General features: G+C 40.6%; 1 protein-coding gene across 1 annotated transcript in view; it reads right to left on the reverse strand.

Moving 5' to 3' along the window:
* BAIAP2L1 (BAR/IMD domain containing adaptor protein 2 like 1) overlaps nt 1-23,640 on the reverse strand; it is a 92,755-nt gene that overhangs the window by 53,839 nt on the left and 15,276 nt on the right. The window contains exons 2-3 of the mRNA XM_082712754.1: nt 13,189-13,264; nt 7,899-7,985 (exon numbers count right to left, since the gene is read on the reverse strand). Coding sequence (XP_082568880.1) covers nt 7,899-7,985; nt 13,189-13,264 — 163 coding nt within the window. The remainder of the gene's footprint in view (nt 1-7,898; nt 7,986-13,188; nt 13,265-23,640) is intronic.

A 23,640-nucleotide genomic window follows, 5' to 3' on the forward strand; every position in this document is an offset into this window, starting at 1 on the left:
CCAGCATCAGGCTCTCTGCTCAGTTGCTCAGTGGGGAGCCTGCTTCCCCACTACCCACCCACCCCCAGCCTCTCTGCCTACTTGTGATCTCTGTCAAGTAAATCAATAAAATCTTAAAAAAAAAAAAGAAAAAAGTTAACTTGCAAAATCAATAATAAGACAATCCAATTAAAAATTGGCAAAGGATGGGGTGCCTGGGTGGCTCAGTTGGTTAAGCCTCTCTCTGCCTTTGGCTCTGGTCATCATCGGGCTCCTTGCACAGCAGGGAGTCTACTTCTTCCTCTGCCTGCTGCTCCCCCGATTTGTGCTCATGTGCTCCCTCTCTCTCTGACAAATAAAATCCCTTTTCTTTTATCTGACAAAATCTTAAAAGGGGGGGAGGGTAAGCAAAGGATCTGAAAAGACATTTCTCCAAAGAAGATACACAATGGCCAGTAAGAATGTGAAAAGATGCTCATCACCCTCAGTCACTAGGGAAATGTAAATCAAAACCCAAATTAGATATTACTTCATACTCACTAGGATGGCTATAATCGAAGACAGTGTTAACAAGGATGTAGAGAAATTGAACCCTCACACGCTGCTTATGGGAATGTAAAACAGTGCATTCATTTTCAAAAACAGCTTGGCACCTCCTGAAAAGGGTTAAATTGAGAGTTACTCTATGAGCCAGAAACTCCACTCTTAAGTGTACACCTAAGAAAAACATGTACACGCAAAATCTGTACACAAATGTTCAGAGCAACATTATTTCTACTTGTTAAAAAGCAGAAACAACTCAGGTATCCACCATCCAATAAATAGACAAATAAAACACCGTATACCTATACAACATTATCCATTCACAGAAAAGTGTTTCTAATGCTACAATGTATGGCACAGAGAACAGCAAAGGAGGGCAGTGGTTGTGCTGCCTCGTTTCCCAGAGATAAACCCATGTGAAGGTTTTAAAAAGGCATCACTGAAAGAAAAAGTGCAGCAAAGAAATGAATGACAGTAATAACAAGAGTAAGCAGAGCTGGGGCACCCGTGTGGCTCAGTCAGTTAAGGGTCTGCCTTGGGCTCAGGTCATGATCCCAGAGTCCTGGGATCGAGTCCTGCATGGGACCCCTTGCTCTGAGGGGAGGCTGCTTCCCCCTCTGCCTGCTGTTTCCCCTCCTTGCGCTCTCGCTCTCTGAGAAATAAATAAAATCTCTTAAAAAAAAAAAAAAAGTAAACAGAGTTAAGGAAGTAGCTGGCTGTGGGAGTGCTGACACTGTGGTCATTTGGGAGACTCTGGATGTGCAGCCACAAGAACTGAGTGAAGCCCAAACTTAACACAGTGAGCAAAGCAGCTGTGAGAACAATGAAGATGTTTCAGATGAAGTGCTATCAAGGGAAACTTCACATGAAAAGACTTCTCGAGGATATCTTGTCCCACTGAAATCACGAAGGATAAAATGTTGGAAACTGATGCAAGTTTAGGGAAGAGCATGACAACCTGCAAAAGCACAGAGAAGAGGCCCGTCCCATATCTTGAGCTACAGGAGGAGACAAGCGTTGTTGAAACCACTCAAGTGTTTTACAAATAAAGATGCTTTAATTACCAGTGTTTCTAATGCTTTGAACTACTGTGTACCAAATAAATACTAATTTTACTATTTTTTTCATTTCCCTATACACTTATAACTGAGAATAAGAATTTTTAATGTTTTTGACAACATTTTTAAAGGTCATGGGACAATTCTTAATTTTCCCCATTGATTATTAAGAAGGTTTTCAATGGTTTTTAACTTGCATGGTCATTTTTATGGTCCTGCACTGCCACCTAAAAGGAGGTCTGCAGGGTGCCTGGGTGGCTCAGTCAATTAAGTGTTAGCCTTGAGCTCAAATCATGATCTCAGAGTCCTGGGATTGAGCTCTGCACCAGGCTGTACGCTCAGTGGCGAGTCTACTTCTCCCTCTCCCTCTCCGATCTCTCTCAGATAAATAAAATCTTAAAAGAAAAAATATAATAAAAATAAAAAACAAAACAAGGTCTGTACGTAAAATTAATGAATTTCAGAATTCAGGAAAATACCAATAGAATAAACCCAAAGATAGTAGAAAGAAGAAAATAAAGGTAAGAGTACAGATTCATGAAATTGAAAACAAAGATACAATGGAGTGAACTGAAAAACTGGTTCATGAATAATCAGGACTAATCAAGGAAAATGTATGTGCTTACCTACTTACATCACCTACTCTAACGCTACAGAAGATAATAATGTCAATGAAAAAAATTGTACAGTTTTTGAGTTCTCAAATATTTGTGTATAAGAAGTGGCAACAGGGGCGCCTGGGTGGCTCAGTGGGTTAAAGCCTCTGCCTTCAGCTCAGGTCATGATCCCGGGATCCTGGGATCGAGCCCCACATCGGGCTCTCTGCTCAGCGGGGAGCCTGCTTCCTCCTCTCTCTCTCTGCCTGCCTCTCTGCCTACTTGTGATCTCTGTCTGTCAAATAAATAAATAAAATCTTTAAAAAAAAAAAAAGTGGCAACAGAGAGTCATGTTTCTGGTCTTCGAAACTTTAGAGTCCACAAGGCACATTATCTCATTTCATCTTCACACAGTTCAGGAGGGGTTACCGTCATCCCCCGTGGGCATGTCAACTGGCTCACAGACATGAAATGTTGCCCAAAGTCACACAAGTCAACAGCAGCACACTGAGCATCTCTTAGGTGCTGGGCATCCTGCTATCCGCCAGCGTCTCAAGGGAAAATAAAATTTAGCCTGGCCTCCTTGTCCTAGGTTCTAGGATCTTTCCTGTGCTTCAGTTGGGGAGGGAGGCACTCTATGACCCACATTGGCACTGATGTCACCTACCATACTTTCTAGGGGTCACCAACTCCTATAACCCTTATTCTGTCTTGCTTGGTACAGAGCACATCGTCAGGGACTCAAGACCCAACGTGGTTACCCACCAGGTGGAAGAAGGTGACTGCCAAGTTTACCCTTAGGGCATATTAGTCACATCAAGGAAAACACTGGGTTATTGCCCACCCTGCCAATCATGAAGGAAAAATCCATCCATGAGGCTCCCGAGGATGAGATGAGGCAGTGTATGAAGTACATGACACACAACAGGCAGGCACTTAATGAGAGCTGAGTTTCTGTATGAAGCACAGAAGTGCAAGTGCAAAAGTCAAGCAGGACCTATAAAAGCCATATATGCTATATTATCTAACACACATTTTATACACACACACACACACACACGTGTATATATATATATACACACACATATATGTAAACTTCTCTGTAATTTCCATCCTTCCTAACCCTGTAACATGACACCTGGCATTTACGGTCAGCACCTTAGTGAAATCACCACCCCTTCCGAGGGGACCAATGACCTCTCATCACCACAGCTGCCAGCCTCTCTGCAGTGTTTGGCCACTGACACTGCTTCCTGCTCATCTCCCTCTTGAAAAGGTCCCCATCGTGGGGTTCCCATCTTCTTCCTCTTCAGTGGCCCCTTCTTGGCTGGCTGTCTCTTTTTCCCTTTGCCTCAGTCAAGCATGGTATAGTGCAAAGGCAAGGAACTCAGAATCTAAAGTTGAACCACCTATTATCCACCGTGTGATCTAAGGCACACCCTTCCCTTCCAGGTCTCACCTAGAGAGATAGGGAAAGTGTCTACACCCAACTCAGGGCTGTTGGGTATTTGAGATTAAGTAACACCCATCAGGCACTGGGCCCTGTGCCGGGAAGAGCCAGCACCCGACATATGCCGTGAGACATGCTGTATATGGGCATCCTCAAGGGAAGAAAAGACCGGAAAAGAATACAGTGGTGACAAAGTACTTGTGTCAAAGTGGTAAAATTACAGGTGACTTTTTTCCTCTGGTCCCCCAGTTTCTTAAAAATGAGGCTGTAAGGTCACACAGACACATGGGCAGAGAGGAAGACGAGAGGAGGAAAGAAAGGAAAGTAGCAGAGGCAGAGAAAATGCACCTCAGAGTTCATGATTACAAGTCACCCAAAGGCTGAAAAGAAAAACAAAAGGGCAGAAAACCAGAAACTGCCCCCAAATCCCTAACTCTTCCTCTGTGTTTCCACTTCCCAAATAGGAACAGACTGCAAAAGATGGCTATGGTTTTCAGCAGAAAAAGCAAGTATCCAGGAGAAGCAACAATTGTAATGTCTGAGGTATATACATGCTAGTGAAACCATACTCCATGTGGGAGAAAAACATAATCCCACAGAGACACAGAATGCCAGAAGCACTATGCAGTCCGAGGCACAGCTAAAGCAAGGACATTTGTAGAAGGGCTTTCCTTTCACTGAAAATTGCTGAAACAAGATCTTTAATACCTGTCCTCCTAGCAGCTATGTACTCTCCCCCTCAGATGCATTCCTTGGCTAACAATGCTGGGGAAAGCTCTCTGGCTGCAGGGTCATGAGACACGAGTGGATATATGTGCTGGGGCTGCCAGGGAAAGGCTTCCTCTTTGTAAAGGGCACAACTGAGAAGAAAAATTCCTCTTCCTGCTTTTGGATACAATGGGAGGAGAGGATGTGATGCCTAAGACTAGCAATGGCAGCCATCTTGGTACCATGAGTTGAGCTTGAGGATGAGAAGAAAGAGAGAAGGAACCTAAGCTCTTAGTAATCATTACCTAACTAGGAATCTGCTACTCCTGGCCTTCTTATGTGTGTTAATGAACATCCTTTATGCCTAAGCCAGTATTAATTGGGTATGTGTTACTTTTAGGCAAGAGCATCTTAAAATTATTCACACAGTATTTGGTGAGTTGATGTGTTAAGAGGGATATCTAAATGGAAACACCCAGAGCCAGGAATCAGAAATGGCATGGCTACAGCTCTGTCTTAGTGGATGCCAATCCAAATGACAAGTATTAAATAAGCAAAAGGTGAATCACCTTTTTCCTCCAGCTTTTAGATCTTTTCCCCCCCTAATGTGAGAAGAGAGACTGAAATGCTCAGTTCTGCCACTCTAATTAACACTCATAATACATTTGGCCAGGTTTTCCAAGTAGAATCCTCACAGTAAATTTCTATGAATTAGGTCAATATTTTACCTAGAGGATATTTTCTTCATCCACCTCCCAAAGTACAAAAGTATCAAAATAAATAACAGAAATTTCATGTAAAAAAGTATGTAGAATCAGAAAGGTTGTCCTACAGCAACATTAAAAAATATTTGAATTCAATATTAAAATGAAAACTACTCTTATAATCTCAGTTTTAGAAAGGATAAGAATTCTTCAGCATCCCTTTTACTTCCTTCCTGAGCAAAATTTTTAAACTGAAATTTTAAAACTAGGATTTGCTAGGGATGGAGAGGAGGGACACACACAAGGTTTTTCAGAGACAATACTCTTCAAGAATGAAATTTTTGAATTGATTCATGATCTTCACATATGAAATTTCCCTTCAGTTTTATCAGGTGGGATTTATAATGTTTCAGAATAAAGTATGAATACCAACACCAAAAGTCAGTAACTAGACAATAAAACCTTCTTGAAAAATGAGAGAAACAGAATCTACCTTAGGTCTCTTTCATCTATGAATTTTTAAGATTTTTTTTTTTTTTTTAATTTTAGAGAGAGACAGTGAGAGAGAGCATGAGTGAGGAGAAGGTCAGAGAGAGAAGCAGACTCCCCATGGAGCTGGGAGCCTGATGTGGGACTTGATCCCGGGACTCCAGGATCATGACCTGAGCCGAAGGCAGTCGTCCAACCAACTGAGCCAGGCGTCATTAGTCTTTCATACATGGAATTTAAACAGACATAGGGTAGTATTTTAGCCTACACTTTAAACAAAATAAAAAACCAGGCACGTGAAAACAAGTTAAACACTGGGCGTCCAAAAGCAAAGCTTGCTAGGGCAGCACATTATTACTAACTATATGATGTGGGGACTATAAGCAAAAAGGCAACTTGAAACAAAAATAAAACACAGGGGGCGCCTGGGTGGCTCAGTGGGTTAAAGCCTCTGCCTTCGGCTCAGGTCATGATCCCAGGGTCCTGGGATCGAGCCCCACATCAGGCTCTCTGCTCAGCCGGGAGCCTGCTTCCTCCTCTCTCTCTCTCTCTCTCTCTCTGCCTGCCTCTCTGCCTACTTGTGATCTCTGTCTGTCAAATAAATAAATAAATAATCTTAAAAAATATATATAAAAAACAACAACAAAGAAGTTATTTCCATTCCCTCCGAAGAGAACACACATCCACATGAAAGGAATCTCACCACTGCGACATAGTTTCCTTGTCCAAACTGAAGAAGTTTTCAGCCTGTGTTTGCAATAACACAGTTGCTGTGGAAATGGCTGATTCAACATTATGAATTCACAGCTGAATAAAGTAAGGTGTGGAACAGAAATCTTATTTAAACAGTGACGAGAACCATAAAACATTAAAAAGGCAAACTGAATGATGGTGAATCAGAGCACCATATGGTTTAATGTAGGGGTCATACGTTTTCCCATGGCGCCTGACACAAATAGGATGTTTCTTTTTAATTTAATCCTATTTTTGGAAACCTCTAATCATCTCCATCATCCCAGTAAGTTTTACTATCTGCTTCTGTCTACACAAAGCAGCGTGTATTTTATTAAACGGACTCTGGTGAGGACAGAGTTTCTAGAGTCCATACCTTGCCAAAATACGCACAAGTGACGGCACAAACAGAACACAGGTCAGGGCTTTGAAAAATTTCTGGATATAAGTATTCTATTTTACTAAATAGAGCAGTACGGACTTATTTATCACACGACATCACTTCAGGCTTAGGTTTCAAGACTCTTTACAAACGCTTCAAGAACCGAAGTTGTCAGAGAATGTTCCTGAGCACCCAGTTCCACTTCACATCCTGCAGCCCAGCCCCCAACCCCAGCAGTGTTATCACACCCTGAATTTGTTCCTCTACTTTTATGGGTCAGGTAAGAGTTCTCCAAGCAATCTTGAAAACACTTAAGACACTTTATACAGAAATGATGTGAATTATTTGAATCCTAAATGTATGTTCCCCGCAAGCTCCCCCGGACCCCAGCTTCCCTTTCTGCTTTTTAATCAGAGAAACATTTTTCTTTAACCCACTGAGCCACTCAGGCACCCCAAAACACTTTTCTTTAAATACACACACTCCACCAATATTTTCCTGCTATTCTGAACATCTCAAATTATGGCAGACATTTTGAAGCCAGACCTCTTATCCCTCGTAAAATAGAACATATTCATTTAAAATAAAACATATTCATTCTTTTTTCAAGATTTTAAAATGATGGTTATGTGTGAGGCTATTAGAAAAGGAAAAACAGCAACTTTTCCACCCTTAAGAGAGGGAGCAGTGAACGGACTCTGTAAACAGAAACCTGGATACCCTCGGCAGCTGGTGGTGCTGAGGGTGTGGCTGCCCTTCGTGTGTGCACAGGAGATCAATTCATACCAGCAAAACCGGAAAAATCACAACTGAGAGCAACTGTGGAAGCAGCGAGAGCCAAGAGCAGGACGTAAAGGAGTCTGACTTTCTGCTAGGTGAGTCACAGGAAACACTCCTGCCAGAGTCAGGAGGCCTGCCGTGCCTATCTCCTTAAGAATGTAGGTCAAAGCTCCCTGGGCTTCATGCTCCAGGGATCCGAGGGGAAGGGCTAGGGCCCCAAGTTTAGAGGCAGAAGCCCAATTCCTAGGGAGCAGGGAGGCCAGCCACTGGCCTTGGCCTGCCCTCTAACTAAGCCTCTACTTTCGACAGACCACAGCAAATTCAGTCATCCTAGAAGTGAACACACTGGAGTACTAGGCTAGCTCTTCTTACTATTCTGGATTTGGGCCACTTCATATGTTCTTGTTAGGGCTCCCAGGAGGAAAGGCCCTGCAACCAGCTTGACTTGTGTTTGTATATAACGGACAGCCAGCTTACCCAGCTCTGTCGACACGGGGGACCCAGCGGCAATCTCACCAATCTTGGCCACTCCATCGTAGTATGCTTTTCCTGCAAGGATCATAGCTAGACAAGGGAAGGGACACAAAAAATCATCACTTAGACAAAGAAAAGAGAAAGTGCCATGGAGGTTTGCTTCCAAATACCTCTCAGTCCCTTCTAGCTGCAGTAAGGTCTGGGCTGTGCCAAGGGCAGCTTTCAGAAGGCAGGGCTGGTGCTTAATAGCTGTGCCAGGGACAGGGATCTCTCCACTGCACTTCCAAAGGCCCCCCACTCAGTGGAAAACCCTATAGGATCCTCATCTTAGGATCCTGGGGAACCTTCAATAGCAGGCTCTGGAAGTCCAGAAAAAGCCCTGTTTTCATCATGATGCCAGTTCCAGAGTGGATGTGTTTTCAATATCAAATAAGGGCTGCAAACACATCCACTCCAGCAAGAAATCTTGCCTCAGCCGGTTATTCTACAGCTCTATAGGTCTGCAACATTATTAGTTAGAAGAACTTATATGCGGTGCCCCGGGAACCTGGTCTTTTTTTTTTTTTTTTAAGATTTTATTTCTTTGACACACAGAGATCACAAGGAGGCAGAGAGAGAGAGAGAGAGAGAGAGAGGAGGAAGCAGGCTCCCTGCTGAGCAGAGAGCCCAATGTGGGGCTTGATCCCAGGACCCTGGGATCATGATCTGAGCTGAAGCCAGAGGCTTTAACCAACTAAGCCACCCAGGTGCCCCTGAGAAAGGTATTCTGAGGGGCACCTGGGTGGCTCGGTTTTAAGCCTCTGCCTTTGGCTCAGGTCATGATCAGGTCAAGGTCCTGGGACTGAGCCCCACATCAGAGTCCTTGCTCGGTGGGGAGCCTGCTTCTTTCCCCTGCCTGTCGTTCCCCCTGCTTGTGCTTGTTCTCTCTCTCTCTCTCTTGCTTGCTCTGTGTCAAATAAATAAAATCTTTTAAAAAAAGAAAGAAAGAAAAAGGTATTCTGAGCCACAACCAATAATATATTTGTTGTCAGGGAAAAAAACCTGAGATTTAAAATACATTATCATTCTAAAAACACAAAAGAATGACCTGAAAAATAATTGAAGGTTCTATCCTGCCCCCACCAACTTTCTGGCAGAGACAAGGGAAACTTTCATTGCTGTAGAAATTAATCATCTTAAAATAGTAGCTCTCCTTTCAAATTGATTTGATGACTATATTATAAGGTACAAAAATCTGTTTTTGATTTTTCTTTTCCTTTCTTTTTCTTTGGGGAGAGGAACCTAGGGCAAGAGAAACCTGAGTTTGAATTCCACCTTCACTTCTAATGGCATGACTTCCTTGGGCAAGGTAGCTATCCTTTCTCAAACAAAGGATGGTCATTTATAACATGTTTTAATGGGACGCCTGGGTGGCTCAGTGTGTTAAGCCTCTACCTTCGGTTCTGGTCATGATCTCAGGGTCCTCGGATTGAGCCCCGCATCAGGCTCTCTGCTTGGTGGGGAGCCTGCTTCCCCCCACCACCCCGCCTGCCTCTCTGCCTACTTATGATCTCTCTGTCAAATAAATAAATAAAATCTTAAAAAAATAAAAATAAAATAAAATGTCTTAATAGCATGACCACTGAACAAACAAATAAAACAGTTATTAATACGAATTCCTTCTTTCATTTTACAACAACCAGGCTTTTCAGCAAGACCTAGCCTATTTAGGGTGATTTTGAAGAAAATTTGTTTTACTTCACTCAAAGATGAACTTTGAAAAACACAGAATTTTGGAGCTAAAAGAGCCCTTAAGAATCTCTAAGATTCCTTTCCTTTTACTGTGAAGAAAACCAGAGGCCAAACCAACTACTTTCCCCCTATTTTATGATGGGTATTGTTTTAAAATGGTGAATTAAAAAGGCATTTCAAATATAAAAAGGGGGAGGTCACAGAACAAATTATATACAAGTCCAGCTGAAGATATTACTGGCCAAAAAAGTAATATTTTCATGGCAAATTCATCCATTTCAGCATTTCTTTTTGAGTTAAAAAGTTACAGATGTTATGGCTTTACTATATGTGTACAAGTTTAACAACTCTAACACTCTATTATACAGTTATTTCAGAAGTCTGAGAATAACCTTAAAGTATAATTGTAAAAAAGAACAATAACAAGTAACATTTGTGTGGACCTTCCATGCCATTAGTTAAGTTCTTCAAGAATATGAAGATGTTGGTCAGTGGTACTATCACCCTGTTTCATGAAGGAGAGTGGAGTGGAGATATGTTGGGACATGCCCAAGGTCAGTGGCAAATTGAAGGGAGTGCGTGAAACTCCAGCAAAGGTCTCCTCCTCAGTTCTAAGTTATAGTGCTTTTTGACTCTCTGATCTCAGCTAGAAGAGAAAAAGAGGGGGCGCCTGGGTGGCTCAGTGGGTTAAGCCGCTGCCTTCGGCTCAGGTCATGATCTCAGGGTCCTGGGATCGAGTCCCGCATCGGGCTCTCTGCTCGGCAGGGAGCCTGCTTCCTCCTCTCTCTCTCTCTGCCTGCCTCTCTGCCTACTTGTGATCTCTCTCTGTCAAATAAAAAAATAAAATCTTTAAAAAAAAAAAAAAAAAAAGAAAAAGAGAAGACTCCACCTAAAAACAAGGTGGGTAGCCAATAAACTGTCAAGCTAATATGTGCAATATTTTAATGTGAAAAATTTTAAGATACTGATAAAGCTGAAAAGCAGATCAGTGGGAGAACAGCATAAAGGTTTACACAATATATAAACAAAATTTTTGGTTTGCCTTCACACATTACACCGACATTTTTCATTAACTGATGACTTATGTTTAAAACTAACCACAGAATGGCAAAATACTCTTGCTATTACCATAAAGTGGAGTTAACTTTAAAAACTATATAATTTATCCAGAACTTAATAAAGAAGCAAACAATATTTTCATAATTTTGCCATCCCCACTTTGTGAATATAAGAGTTTCTATCATTTGTTGTCTTAAGGAAACAAAGCATATTTGTTCTATTTTAGTGGCTGACCAAATAATTCACCAATCTAATCTATATACTTCTGCCAGATAACTTTTTAAGATATAATTTCTTTAGGTTACAATTCTGATCAAAACTTTTAATAGCCTCCACTTATACTGCCCATAGTGTAAGCCCATACACCACAGAGTTCATGATAGATTTGTACAGTAATGGCCTTCAATAAACCACACCTCACAGAATTCCCAACCTTTGTAGTCACCTACATATCAATGGGTGGCTTGGTCACCTGACTTGCCAGTGGGATGCCAGCAAGCATAACTCCCTCAGGTGTCTGAGTTCTTACAACAGCCTGCTATGCCCCCAAGAGGGAGGGAAGGAGTCCAGCATCCCTGGCTGACTACAGCTGTAGGATGGAACCCCTGGGGGCTAGAGACCTGCACTGCCTTTACAGGACCTTGAGAAATAATAAACTATTGTTGTCTTAGGCCACCAAGTTAGGGACCCTTGATAACTTGACAACAGGTAACTGACGCTGCATTCAAATGCATTAAGAACCTGACCCTACTCCACTTGCATTTTACTATTTCCCAACAGCTTCCCACCCATGCCAGTGTGAACCTCAGATCTAGGCTTGGATGAGGTCTTTTCTGCCTGAAACCTAACATTTGTCAGCTAGCACAGCTCCTACAAGGCCCACTGCCTGCTCTGTTTCCTACCAACCTTCACTATTCAAATTTCTGTGACACTGCTCATTCCACGCTCTTTGTTAGCTCTGCGTATTGTCTTGATTTATGACCTAAGGGCTAACTGCACATCTGGCATCCTAAACTATGCTACAAATTCTTACTAAGGACTTTACAAATTCATCTTGATTTCTCAATGGCTTCAGTAAAAAACAGATGGCCTGCAAAAAAACAAACAAACAAAAACAAAACAAAACAAACCTGGAAATACTTTACAAATACAGAATAGTCCCTTTGGGGAAAAGCCTTGTTAGCCAGAGACTAAGCTGCTGGCAAGTCCTTGAGTCACCTTATAAAACTGCCTCAGAGAGGTAGCAAGTGCTAGAAAGAAAAAAAAAAAAAAAAAAAGCAAACAAAACACTGCAGGTCATGGTGATTTCCTTCACACGGGCATCTAAGGCAATGACTTTGTGGCCTTGTGACTAAGCAGTCATCAAGGGAGAGTCAGCTGTGCAAGAATTCTAAAACAAGTCTCCGTCCTGCTCTTTGAAGGGATGAGGGGTTACCTACAAAAATCACTGATACTGCAGAAGATAGTAAATAAGCACTTTACTTTTCTATGACTATGACAACTGGACACCTGTCAATCGAAGTCTAGCTACCATACCCCCTGTTCCTGGGGCACGCTTATGCTCAGGGTGTGTAAGGTCAGGGGTTTATTCTCAAAATTTCAAGAGGGAGCAGCCAAAAGTGGGCCATGGTGAACAGGAGAAACAAGCTATACATAAAAGACACAAAACCTGATCTGAAGTGTTCAAATCTACAACTGTTGGAAACTAAATTTACTCATGTTACTTGGTGGTCTTAGTGAACCAGGGTAGAGGGTGAAACTGGGGTCTGAATATTTTGGGGGTGATGCTTGTTACATAAGGAGAATTGTTTTGACCATGTTAGAATTTGGTGATTATTAGCATCTCAAGTCTTTAAGGTGATCATTGATAACATTCACCTTCTAGTAGGGAAATGCATGTGTAGATGCAGGTCAGCTTTCTCAAATGAAACCTCCTGAAACTAGCAAACAAGTTTGGTTCACAAAGAGAGACAATAGCAAATGCTTGAATTCATTTTATAGGAAGCACTCATTTTGAAATGAGAATCTAAGTTCAACCTTTAATTTAGATGTTTTTCCATTCAGGATAAAAATGCGCTGATATCACTATCAAAAGTTATACACCCAAAGGCAAGAAATTCTTTATAAAGATAACAATTCCTCTGCTACAAAATACTAATAAATATTTTAAGTACACATTTCATATGTTATTAGTTCACAAAGAATTTGTTTAGCAAAGTGGAAAACATATTGACGGTAATGATATAAAATACTGAGTTACGTCAATAACCTGATTTGATCATTAAATGTATCACAACAGTCAAAAGACTGTTCCATCGTCTTCCTTTTATTCATTTCAAATACACTAATATCCTATCATTGTAAACTTCCATAGAATTAAATAATTTCTACCAACTTAAAGATATTTTAAAATTTCGCTATTAAGCACTTCAAAATAAGTAAAATATCATCTGAATGGTTTTTATATGTGCACTATATTTATAAATTCAAAAAAGAGACTTACCATTAACAGCTTTTTCATAATTTTTTCCTAGGTTTATTAAATTTCGTAGCCCAGGATTGAACTGCTCCATAACATTCTGACAAATAAAACAAACAAATTAATAAAGTAAGCAAACAGTACATCAAATAATTTTTAGATTCTGTCACTACATAGCCTGGGATACCTATGTATGCTTGACAGTACAGTCTACAAAGCCATGAACGTTTATTCCGAAATAATAAAGAGCATATATTTCCTTACGGATGGAACAGGGTTTTTGCACCAGCAAGGCATGTGTAATCCTGGCAGTTTTCCATTGCCCAAGGGCTGCCTAGAACCTACTGTAAATAGAGCAAGCAGCAGACATGCATACCTACAAGCATACCCTACTGGGACTATGGACCCAGAAGCTGATGCTTCCTTTGGGTTTTATGTAGGTTAATGGTTGTCGGGCTAGTGTTAAAAACAGGTGCACATGATTGGAACTTAATTATATGAGCAATGCCTTGGTTATCAATTGAACAGAAATTTCTAAGAGATCTTGTTCATTCATTAAATACTCATGTAGTAACCACCAAGTGGTAGGTCCTATGCACACAGTAGATGGGAAGGGATGGTTTCCTTATCCTGGATTTCATGATGTCATAGCTGTGAAAATGTTATGGTTTTCATTTCTAAAAGTGTCATTCCTGTAGCACTATAAAGTCATAAACATCGAGACAAATACTATGGTAAGTACTGAGACAGGCAATAATTTAGACAGTTGTTCTAAACTTAAAATATCCTAAATCAAAGTAGACACAATAGATCATTCTTATGGGCTCTGTCTTCTTGACTTAGAACACATGGCAAATGAATGTATCTACAAATACATTACACCTACGAATAATGAGCTTCACAGTATTAATCATTCCAGGCACACCACTCAAGTCTCCTTACCCACCCCCTCAAAACGTGAACCCTGTTTGTAGAGGACCAAGCAATAAAAAAAATGAAAAATACCCAACATTCAAAGAGGCAGATACTTGATATACATGCTCTCCTGGATAAAAAGGTTCTCCTTTATAAATCAGTACAGAGAGAACATAATAACTTATTTTATCAAATAATGATAAAGCCTTATCATGAAAAACAACCCCAGGCTCAACCTTCCCTCAAACCTGAACTTACTCCCAAGAGCACTTTCAACTAACCCGCTATTCTTGTATTTATTTCCAAAGTTTGGGATAATATTCTTGATTTTTCAAATTTTGGATGATAACCACTGGCTTTCTACTACAGTAGATGAGGGCTCAGCTCTCCACACCACCCTCCATCCCCTACTTCAATCCTGCCTACATAATTAAACAGCAATTTCCTGGTAAATTGATAGTCAGGGTTATTACGACTTTGTAAATATCGGTCATACAATGAAAGGAATGTACTAAGGATTAGGTTTCCTTTCTTGGTACAGTCATTGTTTCTCTTGGGATTAACAATCATTTCATCCCCCTCCTCCTAGCTTAGTTTTCCATGAATACACCTTAAATTTTTCCACATGCTCTATCACATCTAGCAGAAGTCTATCAGTATTTCTCAACGCACAAAGTTAACGCACAAAGTTGTCAGCTAAGCTTCCATTCCATTTTCCCCCAGAACTTCGTCCAAGGACTCTGTCCTCTTGCTCAGTCTGGCCTGACTGTCCCTGCCACACTGTTACCCTTATATATCCCTTTCCGATCCCCTGTGTTAGAGCTCTCATTAGCTGGACTCCACAACTTCCTCTCTCTTCATTTATTCCTATTTGCTGGAGATCATTCTCCAAGAGCAACCTAAGAAATGATGCATAAGAGATAAATTTGAGACCCCATGTGTCTGAAATTACCTTTACCTTGACATTTGATTAATATTTTGCTGGGTAGAGTATTACAGAGCTCAAGTGATTCTCTTTTAGAATTTTAAAGATATTGCCTCACTATTTTTAACATCCAGTTTTGCTATTGAGAAGTCAGCCATCATTTCTTCTTCCTCTGTATAGAACTTTGTAGGGAGATGCTTATTTTTGGAAGCCCTGTATACTACATAATGGTCTGTCTTGGTGTGGGAATTTTTTTCATTTATTTTATTAGGCACTTGATTCACCTCTTCCATATAAAAAAAAATTACATCCTTTAGGCCTGAAAAATGTTCCTATTTTATTTCTTCTCTCTCCCTAATTTCTGGAATTCTGATGAATATTTTACATATCCTGATTTCTTCTCTAATCACTTCTTTTTTCTCTAATTTTCCACTTTTATTTCCCCATTTCTGACAGGTAATTTCACATACCAACTCTTATTATGTTATTTTATTTTTAAGATGTATTTATTCTGGGGAGAGGGAGGGAGGGTGGCAGGGAGTGCATGCAAGAGCAGGCAGGGGCGGAGGGAGGAGAGACAGAATCTTGAGCAGAGTCCCCGCTGGGGCTCTTTCAGAGTTTTTAGTTATTCTCCCGTCCCCCACCCCCATTTCTCTTCAGGATTTATTTGAGAAGTGAGTGAGCATGAGAGCAGGGGAAGGGTCAGAAGGAAAGAAAGTTCAAGCAGACTCTCCTGCTGAGTGTGGAGTCCAGTGCAGGGCTCAGTTCCACGACCCATGAGATCATGACCTGAACTGAAACCCAGAATTGGATGCTTAACCAACCAAGTTAACCAGGCACCCCTGGTTATTCCTTTTTAAAAGCATCCTGTTCTTGTTTTGTGAATATTGTCTCTAATCTGAATAAACTGAAAGTAATATCTTCCAGTTTCCCATATTATCTCCTGATTATTTCTTTTCACTGTTTGGTATCCATCTGTCTTTTATGTTGGAGGCTTTCAAACATCTGGTGATACCTGATCGCCAGTTCGTATTTAAGAGTAAAGCCCTAGAATGGTGGCTTGAAGCGTGTGGGTGTGGGTATAAACAAAGGGTGGTTGTTGACTAGCAGGTTCATTTGGAGTGACTGGACAAATCAGCTATAGAGAAATGGGCCCTGTGACAGTAACCAGGGTCCACTGAGTCTCTTCAGAGAAGTTTCTCATTTTCAGTTAAGAATAGGGGAAGAGGCAATCACCGGATCAGCTTTCCCCATCACGAAGGGGAGTGGATTGGGAATTCCACAGTTTACTGGACTGATTTTTACTGAACTCCCCTCCTCTCTACTCCAACTCCAGGGTTTATTTCCTCCTACTGGTGTTTCCACATGGAGAACTCCTTTGATCCAACATATCCTAAGTTTAAATCTCCAGTCTGCCAGGCAGAGGGAGATGCTGGTAGTACTGGTGGTTGGGGTAGGAAAGGAAAATTAGCAGTTTAACCAAACTGTGTAACTCCTACTCTAGCCCTGGGTGTCCCTCCATCCCCACCTTCCGTGGGACTGCTCCTCAGCCTCTGGGGATGAATGGCTCAGCCTCCATCAGTTCTCCCACTGCAGATTCTTTATGTTTTCTTAAGGCAGCTACCACCCCTCTGTCCATTTTCTATCACTCCAAATCTTCTTAGGTCTTTTATCAACTGCTAAGTCTTCTTCAAGTCTTCTTCAAGCCTTAACACCATGGGTTTATGGTACCCCCCATCTCTTTTTCAAGATCCGTTGCTGTCAATTCAATGTATTCTTAGAAGAAAAAGGGGGGAAAATGGTCAATCTGCTTTGCTCAACTGGCAGTCCATCTATCCCATGTTTTTAGAGCCCCTTGTCTGAGCCCCATTCACGACCAACAGCCATAAAGCCCCAAAGCCAAGGAGGACTCCTCTACCAGTCTCTCTGTAAGACGGTAAGGCTCAATACCTGATCACAGGGACCTGTGGCTACAGCAGCTATGTCCATCATCTTTTCTCAATTCCCTCTTTTGTTTTCAGCTTATTTTGAAATCATTTAACATTCACAAGAGGTTGTAAAAACTGCACAGAATTCTCAGGTAGGCTTTCTCTAAATGTAACTTATATAACAGAGTACAGTATCAACACCAGGATATTCACAATGGTACAAAACTTACTAGCTAAACTACAGACTTTATTGCATTTACTGGTTTTTGTGTCACTCATTTGGGGGAGCGGGTGCATTGTTCCCATGAAATCTTACCACATATACAGATTTAAGCATCATCACAGTTATAGAAATATTCCATTAGCACAATGACCTCCCTCATGTTACACCTCTATAGCCACACCCTCAACAGTCCTGGCAACCACTGATCTCAATCACTGTAATTGTCATTGTGAGAATGTTATATAAATGGAATCATACAGAATGTGACCTTTGAGACTGGCTTTTTTCACTCAGCACAATATCCATAAGAGCCATCCAAGTTGCTGGGAGTTATCAGTAGTTTATCCCCTTTTTGGGCTGGTAGTACTCCATAGCATGAATGTATCACGATTTATACATTTGCCCACTGAATATTTCAGTTGTTTACAGTCTTTTGCAGCTGCAAATAAACCCGGCATGGACAATCACATACGGGCTTTTCTGTGAACATAAGTGTTCATATTTCCAGGATAAATATCTAGAAGTTCAACTGTTGTGTCACATGGTAGCTGTATGTTCAACTTTCTAAGAAACTGTTGAACTATTTCTCTGAGTGCTTGTGCCATTTTACATTCCCATCAGCAATGTATGAGTTTCAGTAATTTTTTAAAATCTAGTAACTTCAGGGGTGTCTGGGTGGCTCAGTGGGTTAAGCCACTGCCTTCGGCTCAGGTCGTGATCTCAGGGTCCTGGGATCGAGTCTCGCATCGGGCTCTCTGCTCAGCATGGAACCTGCTTCCTCCTCTCTCTCTCTCTGCCTGTCTCTCTGCCTACTTGTGATCTCTCTCTATCAAATAAATAAATAAAATCTTTTTAAAAAATTATCTAAAATCTAGTAACTTCATTAGAAAATAATTACTTTTTAATAAAAAGATAAAACTACTTTTCAAATATCTTTTAAAAAATTCTTATAATAATCTTACAAGACCAAGTCTTGATGTTGAGAACGTAAGTTTTAATTAAAAGATAAAATTTTAAAAAAATGTTTTTTAATTTATCTCAGTGAATAAGTGGATAAGAATATAAGGAAACAGATACAGAGCTAACCCCCTTACTAGCATATAAGCAGTCATAAAAATAACCCTAGATCTGTGTTAAGATTATTCTTAGTTCAGCGTACCCAAATAAGGGGAAAATATAATTTGGTTTCTTGATATTATTCTTGAAATGCTTACATGCAAGTCCTATCTTAAAATATGAAAAACAATGAATTAATGAGAACTTCCAAAGTTAACACCAAGCATAATCCACTATCCCAATGATGCTACTGGAGAAAAAAAAAGTTAACTACTAAAACATGGGACTACAATAAGCTTCAGAGAAAAATACAAGTTTTTAAGCTTGAAAGTTCAACATATACTTCAATTCCTTATTATTTAGTTTTAGCTACGGAAATTTTTTCCCCTGGAAACTCTGGCTCCTTTGAACAGTGGAAAATCCATCTCTACCCTGGCTCTTGGCCATTAATCTAGTTATTTTAGCTCAAGTACATGTATTTTTAAATCCAAGAACAAAAAAGCAGTCTGCCTTTGAATTCCACGGTCTGTAAAGTTTTATAAGTAGCAGTGGCTATCTTTGTGAACTGAATGGGTCCCCCCCCCTTTTTTTTTAAAAGGAGGCAGCTGTTGGGTCAAAGGTCATATGCTCTGTTAAGGCTTATTAAGAGCCCAATTTTTTTTATAGCCTAGGATTTAAAGAAAATCACCAGTAATAATAAACAAATCCATTTTAATGTAGATTTGGCACTAAGAATAAAAGGTCTAAATACAAAGTACAAAAACAAAATAAATTATAAAAGGTACTAATGGTCCAAGAAACAACACTATTTTGTTATAAAGCAAAAGCTTCGTATGTATTTTACCTGTTCTTGCCTGGCAAGGAGGGTAATTTGCCAAACGAGTTTCAACCAGAATGGGTTTCATTTCCATTCAGAGAGCAATATGGGTAGTCTAAACTAAAACACCTGGCGACATCACTGTTCTACTTGTGTTGAGTCTCCTATGAAGAAGAGTTGGTTCTAGGTTTAATCAGCAGGACTGGAGAACTAACGATTAGCTGTTCCAAATAAAATGTTGAGAAATAGACCATTCAGAACCTAGAAGGCACTTTCCGCTAGATTTCTAGTTGGTCCGTTTATATCGCGCTTTTTTCCTCTGCTTCCTGTAGACCAACACATTATAATTTTAAACATAATTATGCGATCTCATGACGGCTTTAACTTCCTCACCATTCACATTTTTCTTTCATTTTTGAAAAATTATTACCTTTACCACTAGGGAACTACAGACTATGAAGCACAAATTAATACAATTATGACTAGCCAGATAGTTAAACTGAGCTGACTTTAAATTTCTGAGAACTGGTTTCTTTACATTCCTTTTTCCAATTCTCTACATGACCAAGAACAAATTATTTGGTACTTCAGTGCTTTATTTTTCTCATTTGAAAAATGTGGGTAATATTTACACTGGAATAAGCTTTTAAAAGTGATTTAAGAATCTCTAAGAGTTTTAATGCGCTTCTGGTAACATTTATCCTTGAAATTTCCCATATTATTTTATTCTATACAATCTCATACAAATTAGTCCAGCAGTAGCAAATGCTTAAATTAATCAGGATGCATTCTAAATTTCATGTGACAAGATTATCTGTTAATAAGGATTAACTGTTTGAGAATACTTCTAGATAGGCATCATTTGTAGAAAATCTTACTTCTTCAAGACTTCCTTGTGTTGTTGGAAGCTGCTGTTCCTGGACTATCATCAGTATTTGATTATACCCCCTGCCTTTAGGGAAAATATTAGTGAGTAAATTTGGAAATAAAGCATCTGCTTATGGGCTAGCAGATGGTCAGAGGAGTCCTATTTTTCATACCCATCTTGAATGGGGAGCATAAGCCAAGTAAAGGAAAATAAGACAACAGAGATGTTTGGTTTGAAGTATTAAGTTACAGCAGAAGTACTCAAGCTTCAAATTCATAAAACACAAAAATGCTTATCAGCCAAATGTGAATAGTGTTTGGGTTCTTCTTCAATCTGTATTATCCATCTATGCTACTAGCTATCAACTTGCAGTATGTATCAATTTGTATTATCTATCATTTGTAACTTGCCATCCCAGTAGTAATGGGCCAGGGGAACATGCGATGAAAAAAACTTTGGAGAATAAAAGGAAAAAAAACCCTGAGCTAATCACATCACTACCTTGCTAAGCCTCAATCTCCTCCTCTATAAAATGTAAATAATGATCATTTGGATCTCATGAGGGGTATAAAGATACAATGAGATAATAAGTATTTATGGAACACTGATGTGCTCTTCCAAGCACTTGACAATCCGTGCACACTGAATCGACTGTAATAATTAATATTCCAAGACAAAAGTTTAAAATATTAGTCAACTCTTCAAACGGATGAACATTCCCATTTCCACAGATGTCTCCAGATACCTCACTTCTGGTCTGTAACATGAAAGTAAATGATACTGGCTATTCTACCTTGAAGTGTGACATCAGGATGAGAGAAACCATGAATACAAAAACCTCTAGAAAAGTGCGGGGTATGAAGGAAATTGAAGGTGTTATTATTTCTTTTACTCATTTGAGAACAATTTATTCTTTTGTTTTTTCCCTGTGGGATACATTTGACATTTATGGAGTGCTATTATTTTTCAGGCTCTGTGCCTAGCATTTTACATGGGCTGTCTCATTAGATCCTAACAACATGGTTATTATTATCTTCATTTTATGGATGAGACACCAAAGCTTTGAGATGCTAAATTTAAAAACCTTGCTGAATCAGATCCCACAGGTCATGCCCGGGCGGCCTTCCTGCTAACCTTTGCACTCATCCCTCAGGACTCAATACAATTCCTCGAACTAGATTGTTCAATAAAGTGAACTGAAAATACCTGTATGACAGAACACTATTCTAGTGTGAGAAATTACGGGAGTCTCTATGATATTTTCTTTTTAGATGACTTCTTGTAATAGTACTCCTGACTTTTTATGAGTCAGCACACTATCGTGCAGCAACACAATAATGACCAATTCTACCCAAGCAAACAAATATCTTCTCTTTCTTTTAAAAAAAATAAATAAAATAAAAAAGATTCCTCCTAGGAATAATGGTTAACACTACCATATTGATTTCCTTCAGCATCAAGGAATTAGAACACTTCAGAACAACATTACCAAACCACAGGATGCTTTAACCACCCCAGTCAAGTCTCCCTAGGGGGCCATCAATTAAGAATGCTGTTCATTGGGGCGCCTGGGTGGCTCAGTGGCTTAAAGCCTCTGTCTTTGGCTCAGGTCATGATCCCAGGGTCCTGGGTTCGAGCTCCGCATCGGGCTCTCTGCTCAGCAGGGAGCCTGCTCCCCCCACCCCCTCTCTCTGCCCGTCTCTCTATCAAATAAATAAAATCTTTACACACACACATACACACACACACACAAATGCTGTTCATTTTCTAACTATTTTACACTTTTATATGTACAAGTATTTAGTCAGGAATGATACACAAGTTTCCTTTATGCATTTTAATAAATGGTATCATAATACATTTCACTCTTACATTTTAAATTCAGTGTTATATTCCCAAGACCTGTCCACCTTGTTAAATATTGACTAGTCTATACTATTTAACTTCTGTATGGTATCCCATTGTGATGGCTAGCCTTAGGAGTCTGCATGACAGGGGTATAGTACCCAGTCAGTCAATTAGATACTAATGTAGGTGTTGCTGTGAAGGAATTCTATAGATGTGGTTACCATCTATAACCAGTTTAAGCATTATCCTCAATAATCTGGGTAGGCATCATTTAATCAGCCAAAAAGCCTTTAGAATAAAACTAAGGCTTCCCTGAGGAAGATGACATTCTGCCTGGGGACTGCAGTATCAGTTTCTAGCCGGCCAGCCGGCCCTACAGATTTCAGACTTCTCAGCCTTCACAATCAAGTAAACCAATTTGTTTATTTCCTCTGAGTGGCATTTAGATGGCTTACAAGTTACAACTATGTGGCAAGAAATTGTACACGTCTCCTTGTACACACAGGTATGAAGAAAATACCTAGACAAAGAACTGCTGAAGCAAGGGTATGTGACAGATTTTTCAAACAGGGGCACCTGGGTGCTTCAGTTGGTTAAGAATCTGCCTTTGGCACAGGTCATGATCCTTGAGTCCCAGGATCGAGCCCTGTATGGGGCTCCCTACCCAGCGAGAAGTCTGTTTCTCCCTCTAACTCTGCCCCCCTTTCTGTGCACGCTTTCACTCTCTCCCTCACTTGCTCACTCTCTCTCAAATAAATAAAATCTTTAAAAAAAAAAAGACACCACCACATACTTTGGAGAAAGGGTCTGCAACAATGTGTGCTCCTACAGCCACTGTACGAAAGTACTCTTGTCCACACTCTCACCAACACTCGTCATACTTTCCTCCTACATGATGAATGAAAAACAGTACCTTTTGTAAAATAACCTTCACTGCTTCCCTGTCAGCATTAAAAAAGTAAAAATGACTGGAAATACCTAAGTAGGAGAGGAGAAATCATGAAAGGTAGTTTACCCGTATATTACAACGGTTTTAGGCTCAACTGTCTGTCATAGATTAAGGTTATCAAAGAGCATTACCCTTTTAAAATATATATTTATTTATTTATTTGACAGAGAGAGAGAGAGAAAGAGCGAGCACAAGAGCACGCATGCGCACAAGTAGGCAGAGCATCAGGCAGAGAGAGAGGGAGAAGCAGGCCCTCCAATGAGCCGGGAGCCCAATGCAGGGCTCGATCTCAGGACCCCGGGATCATGACCTGAGCCGAAGGCAGCCACTTCACCGACTGAGCCACCCAGGCGCCCCGAGAGCATTATCCTTAACAGCAGGGTAGGGCACAAAGCCTGGAAATTTCCCATAATTAAGCAGGTCTGGACTCTGGCCACTCTGTCCCCTGCCTCTGGTCACTGTGCTCCGAGGCATGATGGCCTCTGGGCTATTCTCGGAACAGGCCATACCCATTTCCCACCACAGGAATTTTGCACTTGCTCTCCTTCAGCCTGAAGACTCTTCCTGGACACCCATCCACCAGTCCGCAGCACCAAACCTCTGAGACACTGCTCCGCCTTCCCTTCTCTCTACCTCCGCTCCGTGCTTCTCTCGCTTCAGAAGGCTGTTCACTACCTCACAGGATACAGCACATTTGTTTATTGCCTCCTCAGTAGGAACTGCATATAAAAGCCCAAGGACGACCTGTAGCATCAAGGACAGTGCCTGGATCATTTAAGGCCCAAAATGTACTCAGCAGCAGCAGAAGCCGTTCTTGATGACTGCTGTCGTTGTTCTGTAAGAGATACGTGTGCTCACGGATGAATCGGCTGCACCATGTGCCCTCAGCTCCTCTGAACACACTCAACAGACAGTGACCCAGTGGGCCAATTAGCTAGGAAAATCAG

The sequence above is a fragment of the Mustela nivalis genome (genome assembly GCF_964662115.1).
Source record: "Mustela nivalis genome assembly, chromosome: 19".
Taxonomy (NCBI): domain Eukaryota; kingdom Metazoa; phylum Chordata; class Mammalia; order Carnivora; family Mustelidae; genus Mustela; species Mustela nivalis.